Source organism: Pelobates fuscus, chromosome 5 (genome assembly GCF_036172605.1).
Source record: "Pelobates fuscus isolate aPelFus1 chromosome 5, aPelFus1.pri, whole genome shotgun sequence".
Taxonomy (NCBI): domain Eukaryota; kingdom Metazoa; phylum Chordata; class Amphibia; order Anura; family Pelobatidae; genus Pelobates; species Pelobates fuscus.
The window spans coordinates 113,290,433-113,312,014 of record NC_086321.1 but is presented as its reverse complement, the minus strand read 5'-3'; the positions used below and the strand labels follow the sequence as shown (position 1 = coordinate 113,312,014).

Genomic DNA, 21,582 nt, shown 5'->3' with positions numbered 1-21,582 from the left:
GTGGAAGATACAAAACTAATGGAAGCAATAACACAAAGCAAGATAGGGAACAATTTCAAACAGGCCAGGGTTTGGGAACTATGGAATACATTAACTACAAGCATAACACACCCCTCAGCAAGTCACAACCCACATCAAGGCGGGGGGGGGGGAGTTAGGGGGAGGGGTGGGAGAACGGGGGGGTCATGACAGTCGGAAACGCGATGGGGAATAGAGACCAACGAGGTAGACGTTAGATGACTACCCTAGTGCAACAGAAAAACTACATCTGACGAAGACCTTTGCCCTACTGTAAACCATATAAGTAGCACATTCTAACCAACAACGAGAAAACACAATAAACAGTAGCTAATAACATAAAACAGATCAGGAGAAGATCTACCATACCGTATATTGTTTACGACCTTCAGTGTAATTATGCACACCATGTATCCATTTATATCTTAAAGTGATATAATTCTATATATTGTTATGACAATCCTAATTTATGCATAAGAAAATCAAGACATGACCAACCACACTACCATCTCCGCACTGTAAACATATACTTTATATCTTAACGTATCTTTATGTATTTCTACCAATGCTGTATTCACAATGTGACAAATTGTTATTTTATTTGAAAAACAATAAAAAAACTTAAATAATAATAAAAAATATGTGATGGGAAAATACTTTTACTATTAAGTACAGCAGAGATTGACGAAATGTAAGTCAATCATACTTGTTATATGGCATCCTCTATGAGCATAATTAACACAAGAAGGGTTGCGATAGACAAGGTAATCAACACGTTGTTTACTTTCAATTTCCTTTCTAGATTCTGCCTGTCCACGAGGATTTTCCAGGTCAAGAGGAGTTGCTTGTGAAGGTGAAAGTTATTTTAAGCTTTTATCTGATTATGTTTTAATACGTGTTCTTGCCTAAGTGTTTTTTTTGTTTTGTTTTTTGGTAAACCACTTAAAATAAAGGTTAAAATAACTGAGTTTGAAATTCTTCTAACTTGCATATTTGTCTAATTTGGTGTAAATATTTATTTTGCAACTCACCATTGTTTTGCATTTAGTAAATCAACTCCTGACCTTTTCATGCTTCTAATTTTATTTTTATTTTTTTGGTTTCACCTGTTCTCTTATTAGTGTTTTTTTTTTTTTTTTTTTTGGTGCTATGGTGTATTACGTATAACATGTACTCCAGGGAGAGACAGTTTATCAATATCTTCAAGGCACTTCTTTATCAAAATAGATGTAATTAAGATGTTTCCTAGTCTTGACTAGCCAAGTGGGCAGAAGGTTCACTATTTGCTACTGGACAATGTTAACTTATAGAACATGGCGCAAAATACATATTTTTATAAGATATATTTGTAGTTTTTTTTTTATATATATTTTAAAGATCATCAGTTTAAAAGTTGACATTGAAATAAAATTAGTAAGTATACTATACTGGGACATTTATTTATTTTTTGTTTTGTTTATTTAAAAAAAAAATTACTGTCCTTAAAATATGTTATCTATATACAGTTACAAAGTCGACAGTTAAAGATATACTCTGGCAAAAAAATGCCCTTTTAAAGAACATTAAGCATGATATGTTAAAATGTCCATATGAAGTCATTGATTTAACTGAAGTTAGTGTTCAACACTTAGTATCGTATATATAAAAGCATTAAATGTGTGTCTGTGACTTAGTCTTTAGCTCTGAAATCATATCTGGCATTTGGGAGCTACTATGGCCTCATCCCTCCCACCGAGAACAATCCCCTTGCAGTTCTCTTATGTCAATATCTCATATCGTTTGAAGACTGGAAAGTCTTGCTATATGTAAGATCTCAGCCAGTAGGTTCCTTATTTGTTAGAAAGAAAATGGTTCCAGAACTTGGTCCTGTATTTTTAGGGGGAAAAAAAAAAGATTTAGAAAGCCTTCAGTGTTTTATAAAGCTGCCTAAAAGTGGTATATCTTAAAATAAAACTCTGCCAATAGTTATTATCTAACTCAGTGTAGAATTCAGAAACTTCTTAAGTCTCCTCCACTAAATACCTAGCCAAATTAAGTATTGGCATTGGCTAGTTAACTAACTGGAAGAGGGATGTGCTATGTTTATGAAACATGATAAAATAGCAATGACCTGGTAACAAGTAGATTGCTTCTTCATGTTATTAAGTTTTCTTAAAAAGTAATGGGTGTATAATGTATTGAAGGAGGGAGTAGATTTGGAATAAAGAGTATAACGATGGTGGTAGTTTCGAATATCAATATATGGCGGGTAATATGGTTAGTACTGGTTTAACTTTTTAATTTTTTTATTTCAAAGTTACTGCTTATAATTTGTGTATTTTATGGATAGTAACTAAGGTGATGAGTAGATGCTAATAAGAATACAAATGTTTCAGAAGAGAACCCTTATTTTCTTTGGTATTGGCTGAATAAAGTACACGCAGACACACACACACGAATATATACAAGACATACATATACATGGCATGTTTTACATCAATACAAAGGATAATTAAGGCTGCATGTAAAATGCTAAAGTGTTTATCTCTTCTTTCTTATTAAAATTGTGTTCATGATTCTTAGATATTCTGCCCTCTGCTACTTTAAAATGTCTGAAATTAATATTTTTTATTGCATTTTAGATGTCAACGAGTGTGAAGTCTTTCCAGGCGTGTGCCCCAATGGGCTCTGCCGTAATACTAAAGGGTCTTTTGTTTGCGACTGTCCAGATGGATTGACTTTGGATGGAACGGGTAGATTGTGTATAGGTAAGGATACTTTCATAGTACTAACTTAACAGAAGGATACACTCTTGCCTTTCCTAGATCAGTTGCTAGTTTTATCTTGTGCAGCAATAAAAAATATTTTACATTGTATCATAACTTACAGTTCTAAATCTTGGTTCTGTATGATGAGATCCCTGGATCGATAGTTGTATGATTGTTTTTGATCTGAGATGGTCACAGGTAATTCTAAACACTATTTTTGGAGATCTATGAATTAGACAATTTTATAATTCTGTAAAAAAAATTATTGCTACTTATGTGATTGTAGGTGATAACACATTGCCTTGTATCATCACATCTTAATTACACAGGGGAATTACAACTTCCAGTTTTTGACAAGTTCTCTTATGTTTATCTCTGTTGTAAATACTGCATTTACTTGTGATTACACTATTCTGTGTCCGGTTAGTTACAATAAATTACAATAAGTCACTATATAGGGACACATAATATAGGAACAGGTTATGTGTTTAGTATAATGTTTAGTATAGTGTATATATTTGACCTCATTTCCACAGGAAAACACATTTTACACCAAGCCATTGTATACAAGAGTATTTATCATGAAAGTGTTAACTTTGATTTGAGACAGTTTCCATGTGCCAAAAAAAAATGATATTCACATTTCTATACTTGCTCTATAGATTTACGTATGGAGCAGTGCTTCTTGAAATGGGACGAAGATGAGTGCATCCAGCCTGTTCCTGGAAGGTTCCGCCTCGATGCTTGTTGCTGTACTGTTGGAGCAGCTTGGGGCACAGAATGTGAGGAATGTCCAAAACAGGGCACTGATGAATTTAACCTGCTGTGTCCAAGAGGGCGTGGGTACACCAACAGAGGCGATGTTATATCAGGCAGACCTTTCTATAAAGGTAATGTGTTTGGCTTGCAGGTACATACAATATTTATTTATTTATTTATTATTGCCATTTTACATAATGGTAACTATTAAATGTATATTCTTGTTTGATGTTTATGTATTGTAATTGAGGATAAACATGTTAATAGAACTAAAGCCTCTATATGTGTGAGTTACAATATAACTCTCAATACTGTGTACTATATCGTGTTTTGGTTGTGCAGACATTAACGTTCAGTCTGAATTTAATACCTGTAATATATTCTAGCTTTTGAAAATAGGTGATTGGAGTAATCCAGTGCCTTACCTTAGGAAATACCCTCTTTAAGTGCACATACATACTCCAAGACATATCCTCTATAAGTGTGCATACATACTCCAGGACACACCCTCTATAAGTGGGCATACCTACTCCAGGAAATACCCTGTGTACGTGTGCATACATACTCCAGAACATACCCTCAATAATTGTGCATACATACTCCAGGACATACCCTCTATAAGTGCACATGCATACTCCAGAACATACCTCCTATAAGTGTGCATACATACTCCAGGACATACCCTCTATAGGTGTGCATACATACTCCAGGACATACCCTCTATAAGTGCACATACATACTCCAGGACATACCCTTATACCCTCTATATGTGTGCATACATACTCACGAGTGAGCTATGTATATAACTTCCTCTCGAACCTTTCCTGCCTATCATTTCCAGCTAATTTTAAAATGATTCTCTTCTTCTAATTGTGTCATAGTCGGGGCCTTAATAGTACCTTTGTCACTAAATACTGGAGCAAGGGTTTGCTAGGCCATACAAATCAAATGACCTATTTTATAACCCAAATACACAGTGTGCTAACTCTGTGAATGACATTTCTTCAACTTCAGTGCCTCACTGGAACATACACATCTTTAAACACTGAACTGTGCAGAATACCAAATTTAAAGGTTTACTGCTATATATACAATAGATACATATCCTATATCTATCATCGTGGATAAGCTCACTAATCCACAATGATTTACACAATGAGCTTATCCACAATGATTTACAGTTGACATTGTATTAGTAAAGAGATTTATATACTCATAGTATGCTAGGAAGGTTCATATAAATCTGAGCCTATTATAATCTAACTCAAGATCAAGTATTTAATAAGTTCATAATATGTCCTGTAAATAAATTGGTTGATATTTGGGACTGCATGAATCAAGAGATATTTCTTTCAAGGGATAAAATACAAAAACAGCAACTAAAACTAATGTCAGTTTCAATATACGGTACTAATTATTATAATAATGAATAATATGTTGAAGTTCTATGAAATATGTATGTTAGCTCTCCCCGTATATGTTAAGATATAATATTGTTTCTTTTTCCTTAAAGATATCAATGAGTGTAAGGCTTTCCCTAGCATATGTACCAATGGGAAATGCAGAAACACACTTGGAAGCTTTAAATGCAAGTGTAACAACGGGTTTGCATTGGACATGGAAGAACGGAACTGTACAGGTAAGAATGAAAAGTCAAACTTTGTTGGCATTCATTACAGACCTACGGTCTACTTTTAATTAAATGAATCGTAAACCCACTTTTCTCAAACTCATTTCACCCATTCTATTAGTCATAAAATCCATTGCTAAAAAAAACTACAAATTATGCATTTCTAGCTTCCAGTTCAATTTAACTGGAGAAATGTGATACTAATAACTACACAGTTGTTATCAGTGAAATATGAATGAGGGTATGAAATATGAATAGGGTTATATACCCATTATGTGGCATTTGATGGTGCTATATAAATAATAAAAATAATTATAGTGCCAGTAGTACATTTGTGCCATCCTATGGTAAGTAATTAAAGAATTTTAGTATAGTTTGTCTCGTTACGTTTGGTGCCTGCTCCACATCTCCTGCAGGGTAGCTGGATGTTATGCTGGTGGTTATGTTGCTTGGAGTTGTTCCTTTAAGGCTAAAGAAATTCATTTGAAATATTTTGGTTAGATATACATTTATACTTCAAGAGGAATTTGAGGTTGTATTGAAAAAATGAGAGATTGATAGAGATGGCTTTTGTATCATATTTTTATAGTAGCCAGTGTTAGATGTAAAGTGCAAGGATATGTTTTTCTTTATAAGATTTGTTGGGAGGTTTTATCAAGTGAATACATTGTGGAATCTCTAGTTTTATAGTATTTTTGAATACATACAGTAAAAAATTGAATGTTAAGGGGCATCTGCCATCTCTGTGTTTCACACATAGGTAACAACTCCTCCAAATACTTAAAATGCTGGGAAGAAGAAAAAGTTATATACATTTATTTTATTTATTAACAGTGCTACCTCCATCAGCCTGGATATTCAGGCTTTTTCACTAAAAAATGATCTGGAAAAATTCTCCAAATTGGCATAGTTACAACTTGGCTGTATTTGCCTCAATTTTGCTAGTCCAGTTTAATTTGGATATTCAGTGTTTATTGAATAATGCTGACTGTATCTTTCCTGTTCCTGACACACTCACTTTATAATAGCAAAATGCATCAGTGTGTTCAAGTACAATGCTTTGCATAAATATGCAACATACTTTGAGGTTTCCACATTTTGTATGTTACAACCTATAATTAAAATTAATTTAACTTGGACATGATCATTTGTCTTGCACAGCATATCAAACATAGGAGGTGCGAAATATGGTTTCTTTTTGATAGAATAAATGTACAATAACATTTTTTTTGTTGTTGTATAAGTTGTTACCCAAGTTATTATGAAAAATATAAACAGAGATGCAACCAATTACCTTCATAAGTTACACGATCAGTTGAATGGAGTTTGCCTGTGTACAATTAAACTATCACATAAAATGAAAGCATCAGAGTTTGTTAGAGAGTTATCTAAGTAAACAGCATCATGAAGATCAGGGAACTATCAAACAATTTCCAAGTTGTAACAGTACAAAATGTAGGAATGTTCAAGAGAGGAGGGAGTAAGAACTAAAAAAAAAAAAAAAATCAGCAGTTATTGCTTATGGTATTAGCCATTCAGTAATTGAGAGATAACGTGAATGTGGTGTGAGTGAGAGGGCTTATAAAAGCCAATCTTATTGTGCCCTTATAATAGTCAGAAAAAGGGAAACTAGATGTCACACATAAAATATGGATTTCTCAGGAGTGGTGATGCTGTAAAGACCAAAATATATACAACATACAACATACAGATTAAGGGACAGCACATATACACAAAATCAATTTTAAATCTTACAAGGCTACTTAAAATGAGCTATCTTAGCAAGCAAATATGGGAATTAAGTAACATCATATGGCCATATCGTGTTAAGCCACCACATCATCCCAGTGCCTCAATATTGGTGGGTGCTACAATATTTTTTTTCCATTTTACCATGGAAGATAAACATGCCAACTGCAATAAAATGTATGCTTTATTGTGGTCACCTCGAGAGGGAATCCTAAAATAGAGGGGGGGAGGGGGGGTGGTGTTTAGAAATTACCCGGGATCACAGACCTGTTATACCAAGCAAATAATGTAGCCCCTTCTTCACTTTATGTCCAATTCTTGTTTGCAATGGAATTTAATTGAAGCATTTAATCTTGTGTGATAGGCATTTTTAATAAAGAATTTCATCTTTATTAAAAACTGACCAATGACAGGTCTTCTTGTAAGAGATCAGCAGGTCACCGGAGGTGCAGACTGGCCATGTCAAGGAATGTTCAATAATATGAGCTGGAATGTAAGAGGGTTGCAGAATTGTGAAAGGCTTTGTTTTTCAGGGTCAGGAGTGTAAATTGTATTCTTGATGAGACGAACACATAATGAAATAATTAGATTGCCAAGAGAAGACAAACGGAGGGAAAAGATTAAGAAAAAAAATATGCAGCTCTGTAGGATTCCAACAGAATGAAAGGCAGATTTCCCTGTATTACACAGTGAATTTTAACTTTTAGTTACCAGAAATATATATTTTAAATAATATATTTTATCGCAAGTTTTACTTATTAAAAATGCTCCTTCAAATAAATGGTAAAATAGTTGTATTTCATTTTAAAGTGAAAATCAGCAAAGCTGGTAAGATGTCATGATTGGAGGTACACTCCAGGCACCCGCACATTGCGTAATAGCTGATTATACTTATTATTTGTGTTTTATATGTGTATTTATATTGGGTGATTTGTTTTAATTAATAATCTTCTTCAGTTTTTTAATAATAATAATAATTTATTTTGTTTCTTAAGCCACTTGTTTGCCCCTTCGACCCAATGAGGATGTTAGAGGTGGAGTTCAATAGCTAGCATAGATAACACAGACTGCACTCTAGTGCAGGGGTAGGCAACCTTCGGCACTCCAGATGTTGTGGACTACATCCCCCCTAATGCTCATACACCCATAATGCTGGCAAAGCATCGTGGGAGGTGCAGCCCAAAACATCTGTAGGGCCGAAGGTTGCCTATGCCTGCTCTAGTGCCTATATGGGCTGTTTGAACAGTGCAAACAGCAAATAAAAGGTACAGCCTAAAAAATGTAAACCGATATATGCATAAGACATGTGGCATGTAAGAAATAACCAAATGTATGTATGTAGTAATTGTAATAACAAATGTGCAATCCATATGATGTCATCATCCAATCAAGTGGAAAAATGATGAACTCCCAAGACATAGTATGCAGGTCCGAACATTATGGGTGTTATGTTACATCAGATGTCTTTGTAGTTATTCCATTACCAAATACTCTAACTTTGTTTTTTTTCTATATTTCTTCCCTGGTAACCTCTTTCTCGTAAACTAGATATTGATGAATGCCGAATCTCTCCTGATCTTTGTGGCAGTGGTAATTGTGTCAATACTCCAGGCAGCTTTGAGTGTGAATGCTTTGAAGGCTTTGAAAGTGGCTTCATGATGATGAAGAACTGCATGGGTGAGTAATACACCTGGTTTCTACATTTTCGATTAGTAATTGAGTAATTTTGAGTAACTGCCCCTCCCCAGCCATACCCTGTCCTAAATAAATTCTTCCTTTTAATACGTCAGAGACTACCAGCCATGAGCAGAATCTATTTACTTAGGCATATTAATTTATTTTTCCGTCTGGTGCAGCTGGAAAAAAAAAGCTTAAAGGGGACAATTTGCATGGCCACCTCTTGAACTATGTGAAGCCAAGAACAAGAATATTTACAGGGCTCCTTCTTTAATTATTTTTACACATAATGCAATATGTTATCTACTATCTGTCAGCCATCTACTTAGATATTTTTATATAGACACAATTCAGTGTATTCTAAACGTAGAATGTGACGGCAGATAAGAACCATTCGGCACATCTAGTCTGCCCATTTTTTTTTAAATACTTTCATTAGTCCCTGGCCTTATCTTATAGTTAGGATAGCCTTATGCATATCCCATGCATGCCTAAACTCCTTTACTGTGTTAACCTCTTACCACTTCAGCTGGAAGGCTATTCCATGCATCCACTACCCTCTCAGTAAAGTGATACTTCCTGATATTATTTTTAAACCTTTGCCCCTCTAATTTAAGACTATATTCTCTTGTTGTGGTAGTTTTTCTTCTTTTAAATATAGTCTCCTCCTTTACTGTGTTGATTCCCTTTATGTATTTAAATGTTTCTATCATATCCCCCCTGTCTCGTCTTTCCTCCAAGCTATACATGTTAAGAGCCTTTAACATTTCCTTGTAAGTTTTATCCTGAAATCCATGAACCAGTTTAGTAGCCCTTCTCTGATCTCTCTCTAAAGTATCAATATCCTTCTGGTCTCCAGTACTGCATACAATACTCCAATTGAGGTCTCACCAGTGTTCTGTACAATGGCATGAGCACTTCCCGCTTTCTACTGCTAATACCTCTCCCTATACAACCAAGCATTTTGCTAGCATTTCCTGCTGCTCTATTAGTTAAATAAATCCGTTAATGGTTTTGCTAGTACACCGCTAAGCTCTTTTAATAACTTTGGGTGTATTCCATCACGCCCCATTGACTAATTTGTCTAGACTTTTGACTACTTGAGATGTTTAAGATACTGTTCAAACGTTATGAATTTTGCAACTATATTATCATTTCTATGTACCACCGCACACCCACAGCACATACGTGTTCTCAGTTTTGTTAATGGATTACATATATTTGAGCCACCCGCGCTTAAAGAGTAAATTCTGACAACTTGTATTGCTGGAGAAAATGACATATTTATTAAAGAATTGCTAACAAAGCTTTCAATGTATTCTTTAACAATGTAATATAATGAAAATATAAATGATTCCAATCAATAGACTGTATATGAACATGTATGCATATGTATGTTTTTGCAGATATTGATGAATGTGAGAGGAACCCTCTGCTTTGCCGGGGTGGGGAATGTGTTAACACGGAAGGTAGCTTTCAGTGCATCTGCCCTGCTGGACATGAACTGACGCCATCAGGAGATGCCTGTGTGGGTAGGTTGAAAAAAATGCATAGTATCAAAGTTGCACGTCTATCTTTAGTATAAAGTAATAAGTGCCATTGTTACTGGAAACAAAAATGATCAAAAATAACATAGAATTCTAACAATCGTAAAAAAAGTCTAATTCCTTTAACCCCTTAAGGACATATGACATGTGTGACATGTCATGATTCCCTTTTATTCCAGAAGTTTGGTCCTTAAGGGGTTAAAGGGGCTCTGCCTTTCTTCTCCATAAAATGCAGCCATAGGGGACACACGGACATTTCAGCATAAATCAGAACAAATACTAAGAATGCTAGAAAGGAAACACATATGTAACATTTATTTTTTTCTCTATATCATTATTGTGTTCTATGAGTATCAAAATTAAGAAACCACCCGATCATAATAAACAGTATTTTCAACTGTTTCATTGACAAATGAAAGGTTATTACAGAATTAACAGATTATCAACAAAATGGTTGATTACATTAGACGCTTTCTTACACCTTATACTCACTCAAAAAATACCAAACTGATTCCCAGTGCAGAAAAAATAAGGGTCTAAAATTGGTAGTTTGGGTGCTGTAAGTCTAAGAGTAAGCATAGAATGGGCTAAGGCACTTGTGAAATACCTAGAAAAAAACATACAAATAAAGTGCGCTGTATCTTTAAAACACCTAATATAAAATACCTATGAAATACCTGCTTGTCTCGATTTCTAGCTGAAATTCTGATTGTTTTTTTTTTTTGTAGATGATTATTCTTTAGACATACCTTAGATATGCTTTTTCAATGTAAAATAGGTTTCTCAATGATAACCTTGTTTAGTCCCTCCTGTAATGAGGAATTATAAAGGAGTTGCATGCTAACAATGTATTTAGTATATTATTTAACATAGTCATTACCAGGGTTTTTATAGTTGTTTATATTTCTAAACTTGATTCAATGTCTACTCCATGCAGATGTTAACGAGTGCTCTCTGAGTGACAATCTTTGCAGAAATGGGAAGTGTGTAAATGTCATTGGAAGCTATCAGTGTTCCTGCAATCCTGGATACCAAGCCACCCCTGACAAACTCGGATGTACAGGTATGTCTGAATATCACTATCTTATGAGTCACGGTCTACACCAAACAATGGTCGAATGATCACTAAATCTGAATCTGTAACATCATAAACATGTTGATATTAATGTTTTTATCTGATTGTTTAGCTTTTTATAACACAATGATCTATGTACACAACATTTCAAATTAAGTAAAAACTAGAGCATGGATTGCCGCCGTACCTTGCCCCCCGTACTGTACAGGTTTAATGTTCTCAAAACGATATTTATAAACCATTATGGGAGACATATTCATAAACTTGAACCAAATCTGTCTACTCCATTGGTTTTCTTCTTCCACCCAAGCTTGTCCATTCCTTGACAATTACAGGGATTAAATATATGAATTTAGATGTTGAATTCTTCCTGTTAATTTGACTGCAATCATTATCACAATACTTCTGTTTCCCCAGATATTGATGAGTGTATGATAATGAATGGAGGCTGTGACAGCCATTGCACTAACTTGGAGGGAAGCTACGAATGTAGCTGCCTTGATGGCTATGCACTGATGCCCGATAAGAGGACTTGTGGAGGTAATAGATGCTCTATCATTGTATTGCATTCAATCTTTAATTGTATATGTTTTATCAGTTATCACCTAATTAAAATATTAATCATCTCTATACATCTTTATAGTAGAGCTTATATAAATAGTTGTTACGTTTTACTGTTTCTTTAAATTGGTGATTATCTATGACCAGATGCTTGGTTACATGGGCATCTTTGTGTAAGCTTCTCTAGACAAAAATACATTCATCAACTATAATTCTCTTTTTAAAGAAAGATAACGCAGACTATTTTTTTTTTTTTGTTGCTATAAACAGTTAATATAACTTTTTGTTTTGTTCTCACCATTTTTAAGATATTGATGAGTGTGAAGATAACCCAGAGATTTGTGATGGAGGACAATGTACAAACATACCAGGAGAATATCGCTGCTTGTGCTTTGATGGATTCATGGCTAGTATAGATATGAAGACTTGTATAGGTAAGACATTAATGTACCATAACTCTAGATATAAGCTAAGTGTTTTACACTAGTCAAACTAGTTCAGTTTTGAAATATGCCTTATTTCTCTTTATCCTGGCAATGGGGTCTCCACTGCAATTTAATTTCTTAACTTTAAGTTTTTGTATCTTTTTAATTCATTAGTTCCATGATGCATCAAAAATGATGTGTAAAAGGATGAACTCGAGCCTGAAGTTTCCCCTGAATTATTAATCAGTGTTTAATACCTGGACAGACAATTAGTTGATGTCAAGGAAACATTTAGTGATTCAGTTTGCCTGAGTACATGTAAATATATATACTGAGTGTTATGAAACTTGAATTCCCTGGAATTGTATGTGAAGTGCTTTTACTGGAAAATAAACTTTGGCAACCCCCTCTGTGCTTACTCTAATCCTCTATTTAGAGTGCAGAAATACAAATACCATTAATGTAATCAATTTCTTAAACACAAAATCATGTGTTGTTTTTAATTAGTAATGAAATACGGAACTAACTGGAACTAAGAAAATTAAAAGTAATGTATACTGATTTATCCTTTCCGTTCATCATACAGTTTATTAATCAGATCATATAACATATACATTTGGGGGATATTTCTTAAAATGTTTTATTCTAAAAATTGGTGCAAGAGTGTAGAAGTGGAAGAGTCACCAGTGGAATGTGGCTGCTGGTTTCCATAGTAATTACATCAGTTTTTGTACATTAGATCATTTTTTAGCGATAAATATCTCCCAAAGTGTCACAAATTACTGTTACAAAAAGTAATGTTACATCTGACTTGAAAAAAAATGGGCATAAAAATAGTTTTTGCATATAATTTGTATTTTCTTTTGACATTTTAGTTCCATTTTACTCATTAATACACTGGCTAAAAGTGTGAATAGCTGACTGTAGATTGCATGCAAACCTTTCCCTTTTAACCTTTTAAAAGAGATACTTAAATTGCACAATATATATATATGTATATAATTTTTAATTAACTCGGAAATCCTATTGATTTCTGGTCTCTTATACATATATGGTGAACATACGGGCATAGAGTGGATAAGGAATGTGATGTAAAATATTTGCACATGACCATAGATTGCTTAATGTATCATCAAATGTCACGGTCATTTGTGTATGGGGCTTTCACATGTGAAATCAGCCTTTGTATTATACAGCTGATTGTGGTTTGTGGTTAAAATATCAACTGCAAAAATACAAACAGGACCGCGCATAGCAATTGAATTACTAACCTATCTTGATATTCTATGACTGATGCGTTGCCCTTTCCATTGCCTCCACTTTACTAACACAGTCCTGATGTTTTTTGACATGATGTGGCACTGGCATCTATAAATATGAATATGAATAAAACAAAAACAGGGGTTCATTCCTGCTCAACAGCCTGTACATGTATTAAAAAAAGAAAAAGATGAATTTACTTAGGGAGTATTCCACCATGGACTCTGCGTTAAAGGAGACTCACTTTATATACATCCCAGGGCTCAGGTGGTCTTCCTTTTATTTTATTGAAGAGAACACAGTGTTACCATACAGATGAGTCGTTTGTAAATGTACTATTTTGTTTTCTTATTATTAATATTAATATGTAGCAGTAGTAGTAGTAATAGACGTAGTAGCATTGTTGTCCTTCTTGATAGCTTACATCTGCTTTTCATGCATGTGAACATCATGAGGGTATTTTATAAAATTATATAATAAAAGAAAGTAGTCTTCAGACATCTTGCATGATGCCTTTATGGTACCCTGTTGAATATAAATCTCAGTGGTCTGACTGGTCATAGCAACTAACGTATCTAAATACAAGTTAATACGAGTGCATGAAAAAACAGGGCTAAACAGAGGTCAAACCATGACAGATCCGTTTGGTAATCTCAACTGTTCATCTTTTTTTTTAGGATTACATATGCTTTCTTTCCTGTGATATAGTAAATTGAAACCTTTTTAATTGGCTACATTTGCCACCTTTTAACATTTTCATAACTATAGGCTCTATAAATTCAACATGTTGGGAAAATAATGCCAGAAGATGTTAATTAATCATGGAAGAGATTAACTAGAAATCACTGAGATTCATAAATCATTTCTCTGGCAGCTTCCGACACCAACATAATTCTGAGAAACACTCATTTGTTTTCTGACAATGATTGGAACACAGTGATGTATGTGGTTGTAGCATTGTGGTTGTGGCTCAGTTTGACACATTCCATTGGATGTCACAAATAAATGTAAGATAGTGTAAGGCACCACAGGCCTGATGACATTCACCCAGGATTACTTTTGGAGTTTAGGGCAGTAATTGCCAGAAGCCTATTTTTAATATCCAGAGATTTCCTTTGGCTTACTACCACCAAGCTGAAGCAACTCTACTTTGCTACAATTATTTAAAAAAAGGATCACGAACAAAGCCTACTAATTGTCAACCAAATGTTTGATATCAATAGTTATGACACTATGACACTCTGAAGTATAGGTCTTGCCAGATGACTATCTGGGTTTTATGGAAAACTAATTAGGAACTTGAACCAAGTAAGTGCTTTAAATGCTGTCGATGTAGATTTTATTGAGGGATTTTCCAATGGAGGAGATTTCTCTACAACCTATTTTAATGTATGCAGGTACAGTCTATTATTGTCAGTCAATAAAATCAGTCAATGATGTTCAATTAATTTGTCTTTTCTGAGTATGTTTTTTGAATCAGTGTTGCTTATAAAAAAATGAATTAAAGCAGTGGTAATTTTGAGAACAAAATAAAAGTACTTTGGTTGTCTCTTATTGGAATCTCTTGGACATTTTGTGTCTTTGATTTCTATTTACCCTCTGCTCCATTAATTCATGATGTGTCAGACTACCCATATGTGATCTTATATAATGTGCTTTACTTGGTCTATGGCTGCCCAGTTAATTAATTGAGTGCAGCATACCTTTCCTGACTAATGAAAATATGAGGGTGTATCACAAATATACAAGGTCAGGGAGTTCTGCCCACTGCTACCTCTACCACTGGTCTTTAACAGGAAAAAAAGTTACAGGTTCAGATATTACTTGAAAAACACCTCTACATCTCAATATGACCACTTAGAACATAGTATGTATAAATGTGAAGTTGCATGGTATTACAGTAATGTAATTTAACATTGAACTGATTATTTTCAAGAACACTTTTTTTTCTCATTATGTTTCTAACATTACTTTCAGTATGATTTTGGTACTTTGTATGCCGAATTCCATGTCACACTTTCATTCAACATTTACCAATAATATCAAGATTCATTATTTTTTTTCAAATGCAATTAATGTCACCATTAAACCTCAAGTACCAATGACGCCCTGTGTCATTATAAGAATCTGTTCTTTAAGTATCCTATTTCAAACTAGAGTGCTGTTGTAAGTTGTCTCAGGACAATATTATGATGTCCCCATTGTAAAACATATGTTCCTTAATGGGGTTAAATTCACTCTAACGTTCCCATGTTTTAAGCATCCTATGGGGTATATAAGCCAGGAGGTGATTAAGGTGATTTAATGGTGCAATGCTCAGTATCAGTATTTTCAGTATTTTCTATATATAAGACACTAGCCATTGGCAAGTGAATATTCTGCCTTGGTGAGTAGAAGAATTTCATCCCTGGTGAGTGTGCATGTCTAGTAGCATAGGATCAGAAATGATGAGACTGTTTGTATCTCTTTCAGGTGTAGTACATTCATTGTTATGCTGTTCAATGTGCATGTATTGGCTTGATAAACCTGAGATGTATTTACTTTATTTCCTTCACAGATGTGAATGAGTGTGACATAAACTCAAATGTCTGCATTTTTGGAGATTGCGAGAATACCAAAGGATCATTTGTATGTCACTGTCAGGTTGGGTATTCAGTGAAAAAGGGAACCACTGGCTGTACAGGTATAGCCTAAAATAATGTGCTTGTGTTACATTTCATGCTAGTTTGTATTTTATTGCCATTTAAAAATTACGGTAAATTGTTTTTGAGCCATCCAATAAAAGCAAATAAGTAGAAAACATCCTCTGTTTACATAAACTGCAAATTTTGATTTAGCTGTTACATCCAGTTGATGTTAGTGTTTACATTTTACTGTTACTGTCATCTGGTTATTTTTCAGTCTTTCACAATAAAATTCTTCTAATTTGCACAACAGCGTATATCTCTTATTTCATATTTCACACACTTTCTACTAAATCTGCTATTTTACAATCTAAAGAGAGAGATATTTGTTCACGGCTAGTTTGCATGTATTCCTACCATAAGTGTCATAGGTACTCTGTAATACAGAGCTTGGTAGCCCTAGCTAAAACCCTATTTAGGTCCCTAAACGCACTCATGTGCCAATTTGAAACGGCAATTTTCTGGTCGAAGATGGAGATTATCGTTTATGATTGCAAATGTTTATCACAAGAACAAAATTGTATTTGTTTTATTTTAGAAGTTAGTTTTGAAAGCTAGTAACACTGTTTAATAAATATGATTTTTTATTTTTATTTAAAAGATAAATAAATCATTTTTTGTTGCACCACTTAATTAAATGCGCTATACACACCTTTGATTTAGCTATATGAGCAGGGCTATATTAGGGAGGATCTCGTCTGGAGGGATCATTTTTTCTTTAACTCCTAATTTTACAGACCTGACTGGTTTCAAAATACGCAAAAAAAGAGACTAATGAGGAATATATAAAGATAGGAAGAACAAATAAAATTTCCCCAATCTGTTAATATATAAATCCTTTTGACTTAGTAATGTACCTACAGTTATATTTCTGCATGCTAAACATGGTACAGTTTTAGAGCAAAGTGTCGACTAAGGAGCAATCACCATAGAAGCCAATATAATGTTTCTACAAATTTCAAATGTTTCATCAGAACTGTATCTTCCCTTGATAACATTAATCATGCTTTCTTAATGCCTGCATTTCTAACCTCATTTACTACTCAATCAGTTAACCAGTAAATTCAATAACTTTGCACCACTCTTATAATTTATTTATCACCTAAGTACAGTACTACTTGTTAACATGGCACAACCTCTTGTTAAAAAATAACTATTACTGCAACTTAATTTATTGCAATGTTTGTCTTATATCAAATGTTATACCAAAAATTAAAGGGACACTGCAGGCACCTAGACCACTTCAGCTCATTGAGGTGGTCTGGGTGCTGTGTCCCTTTTGCCCTTAGTGCTGCAATGTGAAACATTGCAGTTCCAGAGAACTTCAATGTTTACATTTCAGCACTAAGTCTGCCCTCAGTGGCTGTCTACCAGACAGATACTGGAGGCACTTCCGGAATCGTAACTGACATTTGGTCCATTATCTGAAGCTGGACGTCCTCACGCTCTGCATGAGGACCTCCAGTGTCAGATTTTTCTCCATAGGAAAGCATTGATTCAGTGCTTTCCTATGTGGAGGTCTAATGCACGAGCGGCATTTGCCGAGCATGTGCATTAGACCCCGCTCATTGCAGGAAGTAGGAGGGGGTGGAGCTTCGACCCAGTGCCGAGGGACATCGGCGCTGGGATCAGGTAAGTAAATTAAGGGTTTTAAACCCTTTATTTACCCAGGAGGAGGGGGGGGGGGGGGCGCAGAAGGGTATCCATTTAAACACCATGTTATTATAGCAGCACTGTTATATGCAGGGTCTTTGCATATCTTGCAAAGGCTTCCTAAAGTGTTTACTACTTTGACACAGGGAAAAAAGCTAAAAAGTAAGGTATACTTACCTGGAGCACTGTCTTGTCCGTAACTTCATCCCAACGTTCATCTTGAGCTCCTAACCCTCCATATGCCTGTGTCACTGTTGTAATCTCATTCATGTGCAGTATTACAAAACAGAGAAGTATGGAAGATTCTGTGAGACCATATGGTGTTTCATAGAACTTTTCATAAAGATAGTGACCGCTTCTGGAAAAGGAAAGAGTTGATCACAGAAGCTCATTGACATAACTCCACCTTATGTCAAACCCAGCAATTGTCCAAAAGACAAGATAGTCTTACTTTATGTTTTGATATCTTTTGATTGTGTTGGAATTGCAATGAAAAACTGATGTGATCAATATGAGTGTTTCATAAAGATTACCTTATGAAATTTATAAGTTAAAAAAGTTATAGTGCCCATTCAAAGTATTAAAAAACAAAAAACAAAAAAAAAACAACTAGTGAAATGTTTAACAAAATGTTAATATAACATTTAGGCATGCTTTGTTTATGCCCTAAATAAAGTTGCTTACTAGTCATCTTTATACCAGAAATTCTCACTAAATACATTTAGAACATTTTGCAGTTAATAAGCTAACCGACAGTGTCAATAATAGGAGCTAAAAATCGTATCTTTGCACGTTCCTGTTTAATTTAGTTCAGATATTGCATTATAGTTGCAGAAATTATAGGTTCCTCTAACATTTTCTGATGCAGATTTATTTTTATAAGGACTACAGTAGCTCATGCCAGCCAGTACATATTGGTTAGACACGGAATAGGTATCACAGAGCTACTGGAACTTCATTATCATCATTATTGTATTGACACTAGAGGAGCATGCTGACGCGTTTGTTTTCTGTGAAGTTGGAGTATATTATGTCCATTGCCCGAGAAACGCCATGAAGGTTGTACAATGTGTAGCTTAATAGAAATGTAGTTAGAAATATAGTGATTCAATTCTAACATAATGGAGTAGACCATTTACGATAGATGTTGTCTGTCTGTCCCATAAATTATATGAATGTTCCTTACTGTGAATTATTTATTTTCTAACTAACACTTATTTACATAATTCTAGCCATACTCATTTACTAGTCTTAATTAATTTCCAGATGGAATACAAATTTTAATGGTGACACTTATAAAAATACTAATTTTTAAGGACTCGTCCAACTGATTACAGCTCTGAAGTCAATTTGTTTGTGATATACTTTACATGTTCCACTGTGCATTAACTGTAAACCACACTAATTTCTAATGATCTCGTACATTACATTATAAAGAAATAGACCCCATAAATACCTTTTAGTTAATAAATATAGTAAACCGGCCCCCACTGTCATATTTTCTTACTTTCCCATCAGAGTTTGTATCAAAACAGGATTATAATGTAACCTTCCTTTGTCCCTTACAAGTATGTTTTATTTTCAGATGTGGATGAATGTGAAATTGGGGCTCATAACTGTGATCTGCATGCCTCATGTCTCAATGCCCCAGGAAGCTTTAAATGTACATGTAAGGAAGGCTGGGTTGGAAATGGAATCACTTGTAATGGTAAGCACACCTGTATAATTTATCTATGCATATTATTGTAAAGTACGTGAATGGATAATAGGAATGAAAATTAGCCCGACAAACTCATCTGGTGAGTTGTTCTTCTATAGTGAAATTATGACCATGGTTGATTTGCATACTGTTCTATTTCAATTGGCATCTGTATTGAAATAGTTATGATCATAAAATATCATTTGATTAAAGGGACACTATAGTCACCTGAACAACTTCAGCTTAATGAGGTTGTTTAGGTGAGTGCTACAGCTACCCGGAGCCTTTTTCTTGTAAGCACTGTATTTTCTGAGAAAATGCAGTGTTTACATTAGAAGCTTGGAACACCTCTTGTTGCAGTCAATCAGACGGCCACCAGAGGGACTTCCGAGTTCAGAGGCCCTAAAAAGGCCTCTCGTCCGATGCATTCTGGGTGAATGCATCAGACGGGCTATCAGCACACAAAGCACTGTGAACGCGCTTTGTGTGCTGACAGCCTGTCAGCACTGCTGTGGGCGTGGCTTCAGCTGACAGCTGAAGCCCGAACCCACAGGGATGCTGTCCGGCCACAATATTGGTTGAAAGGGGGGGGGGGGGGGGGGACCTACTCTCCTCCCCCCCCCCGGCCCCCACCCCTGAGCGGTGGGTGGGGGCCCTAAAAATAAGGGGGGCACATACTGCCCCCCCGGCCCCCACCCCTGTGCGGCGGGTGGGGGCCCTAAAATAATCAATAAGGGGGGACCTATTGTCCCCCCCCGGCCCCCACCCCTGTGCGGTGGGTGGGGGCCTTAAAATAAAAAATAAGGGGGGGACATACTGCCCCCCCCCGGCCCCCACCCCTGTGCGGCGGGTGGGGGCCCTAAAATTCACAATAGGGAGGGGACCTACTGTCCCCCCCGGCCCCCACCCCTGTGCGGCGGGTGGGGGCCCTAAAATAAAAAATAAGGGGGGGACCTACTGTCCCCCCCCCGGCCCCCACCCCTGAGCGGTGGGTGGGGGCCCTAAAATTCACAATAGGGAGGGGACCTACTGTCCCCCCCCGGCCCCCACCCCTGTGCGGCGGGTGGGGGCCCTAAAATTCACAATAGGGAGGGGACCTACTGTCCCCCCCCGGCCCCCACCCCTGTGCGGCGGGTGGGGGCCCTAAAATTCACAATAAGGGGGGGGCCTACTGTCCCCCCCCCCAGCCCCCACCCCTGTGCGGCGGGTGGGGGCCCTAAAATAAAAAATAAGGGGGGGACCTACTGTCCCCCCCCGGCCCCCACCCCTGAGCGGTGGGTGGGGGCCCTAAAATTCACAATAGGGAGGGGACCTACTGTCCCCCCCCCGGCCCCCACCCCTGTGCGGCGGGTGGGGGCCCTAAAATTCACAATAAGGGGGGGGGACCTACTGCCCCCCCCGGCCCCCACCCCTGAGCGGTGGGTGGGGGCCCTAAAATTATCAATAAGGGGGGACCTATTGTCCCCCCCCCGGCCCCCACCCCTGAGCGGTGGGTGGGGGCCCTAAATACAAAGGGGGTGGGGACCCTAGTTAACCCTCTCCCCCCCACCCCCCCTCCCCCCAAAAAAACTTATCTCCCTAACTACTCCCCTCACCCTAAAAATAATGAGGGGGGACCCTTTAACTAAAAACCTGTAAAGAAAAAAAAAATAAGATAAAAACAACTTACCATTCGATGTTTTCTTTCTTCTAAAATCTTCTTTCTTCAGCCCCAAAAAAGGCCAAATAAAAATCCATAATAACCGACGGAATAAAAAAAAAAAAAAAAAACCCGAGCGCAAAAAAAATAATCCATCTTCACCCATGGAGGGCTCCGCGCAGACTGAGCTCCGCAGGGCGGGGGAAGGCTTATAAAGCCTTGCCCCGCCCTGCAATTAGGCTAAGAACACTCCGATTGGTGGGTTTAAGCCAATCAGAGTGCTCTGTGTCATTTTACAAGCGTGGGAAAATTCCAAAGAACTTTCCCACGCTTGTAAAATGACAAAGAGCACTGTGATTGGATGGATTTCAAGCCATCCAATCACAGTGCTCTGTGTCATTTTACAAGCGTGGGAAAATTCCAAAGAACTTTCCCACGCTTGTAAAATGACAAAGAGCA

General features: G+C 36.3%; 1 protein-coding gene across 1 annotated transcript in view; it reads left to right on the top strand.

The window, feature by feature from the left end:
• FBN2 (fibrillin 2) overlaps positions 1–21,582 on the top strand; it is a 234,011-nt gene that overhangs the window by 127,349 nt on the left and 85,080 nt on the right. The window contains exons 22-32 of the mRNA XM_063454155.1: positions 821–871; positions 2,640–2,765; positions 3,428–3,655; positions 5,038–5,163; positions 8,452–8,580; positions 9,987–10,112; positions 11,065–11,190; positions 11,620–11,742; positions 12,072–12,197; positions 16,006–16,131; positions 19,371–19,493. Of these exons, the coding sequence (XP_063310225.1) occupies positions 821–871; positions 2,640–2,765; positions 3,428–3,655; positions 5,038–5,163; positions 8,452–8,580; positions 9,987–10,112; positions 11,065–11,190; positions 11,620–11,742; positions 12,072–12,197; positions 16,006–16,131; positions 19,371–19,493 (1,410 nt within the window). The remainder of the gene's footprint in view (positions 1–820; positions 872–2,639; positions 2,766–3,427; positions 3,656–5,037; positions 5,164–8,451; positions 8,581–9,986; positions 10,113–11,064; positions 11,191–11,619; positions 11,743–12,071; positions 12,198–16,005; positions 16,132–19,370; positions 19,494–21,582) is intronic.